A 1,474-nucleotide genomic window follows, 5' to 3' on the forward strand; every position below is an offset into this window, starting at 1 on the left:
AACCTAGATATTTTAGGCAATATAGAAATCCTGGCCAGGACGCATACTGGGAAAATGGCACATATGGTCACCCTATTTAATGACAACAAGTTAATATGCAGTCAAAGTTTACAAATGTAGGACATTTAATTGGAGTCATTTCGAGTTTAATGGACTCGAACCAGCATCCCTGGGAGCAGTATGGCCCAGATATGTCTAGATCATATGAGCGAAACCACTGCACCAGAGATCCGAAAAGCTGCACATAAATCTTTTAATGGATGTGACATGGTTTAAGTTGTGGACCGGTAAGCCAAAGGTTGTGGGTTCAAACCCCAGAAAGTGCGATTAAGGAGCTCAATTCCGGATGAATGTAGTAAAATATGTACCGCGAGTCACTTTGGATAAGAACGTGTCTGTTAAATGAATAATGTTCTTGTCATGTGAAGTATTGACTCATGAGGGCTTTGTTTGACTTTGTACATATATCATGTGTAAGCCGTGCAGTTTGTCTTTTACTAATTTTCATGTATCATCTTTCTTCTCAGTCTATCCAGACCGCTGCAATATCAGCCTAGCGGCTGTGGGGGACACTCAGAAACACAGTGATCGCATTGCATTCTGGGACGATGTGTATGGCTTCAAGATGAGGTGTATGAAGAAGGCTGTGATACCAGAGGCAGTAGTGGAGATGTTGAAGCCTGAGACGGTCATTTCAGAGCCTGCAGTGGTTAAGGTGAGAGGAGAGACCGTAGTAGGGTTTTTCTAGAAAGGTCTGAAGGGAATTATCAGTGAACTGATTAGTTAATTCTGATTGTCCCCTTGGGGAGCGATGGCGTGTGCCATCTATCAAGATTCCAGTCTTTTGTGCTTGTGATGTTCCTCAAATCGAATTGGATAAAACCACGGTAAATGTAAATGAATATTTATTTAAAATAATTTCACAGTACAGTAGTCTAGATGAGTAGGGCTCCATACACTATTCTTCAAAAGTTTGGGATCTGTTAAAAAAAATTAAAATTAATACTTTTATTCACAAGGAAGCATTAAATTGTGACATTAAATACATTTATTATTTCTATTTAAAACAAATGCTGTTCTTTTGAACTTTCTAGTCATTAAAGAATCTGGAGTCAAGTTACCGTTATTTATATAGTGCTTTTAACAATGCAGATTGTGTCAAAGCATCTTTAGAGTATCAAATAGGAAAATAGTGTCAATGCAAAAAATTGTGTGTCAATGCAATAAATAAATAAATGAAAATATATCAGCTTCCACAAAAAATATTAAGCTTGACAATTTTTTCATATAATATTGATAAAAACAAATGTCCCTTGAGCAACAAATTAGCATGTTAAAATGATTTCTGAAGGATAATGAGATACTGAAGGCTGGAGCAATGGCTGCTGGAAACACAGCTTTGCATTACAGGAATAAATTACATTTTAAAATATATCAAAATAAAAAACAGTTATTTTAAATTGTAATAATATTT

At 36.0% G+C, this 1,474-nt stretch overlaps 1 protein-coding gene across 1 annotated transcript in view; it reads left to right on the forward strand.

Annotated features, from left to right (window-relative positions):
- The first annotated feature begins 374 nt into the window (after positions 1 to 374).
- Positions 375 to 1,474, forward strand: part of LOC107577112 (protein arginine N-methyltransferase 3-like) — a 3,504-nt gene continuing 2,404 nt past the window's right edge. The window contains exon 1 of the mRNA XM_016263223.1: positions 375 to 715. Within this exon, the coding sequence (XP_016118709.1) occupies positions 470 to 715 (246 nt within the window). The 5' untranslated portion in view covers positions 375 to 469. The remainder of the gene's footprint in view (positions 716 to 1,474) is intronic.

Source organism: Sinocyclocheilus grahami, unplaced genomic scaffold, assembly GCF_001515645.1.
Source record: "Sinocyclocheilus grahami isolate Dianchi unplaced genomic scaffold, SAMN03320097.WGS_v1.1 scaffold5148.1, whole genome shotgun sequence".
Classification (NCBI taxonomy): Eukaryota; Metazoa; Chordata; class Actinopteri; order Cypriniformes; family Cyprinidae; genus Sinocyclocheilus; species Sinocyclocheilus grahami.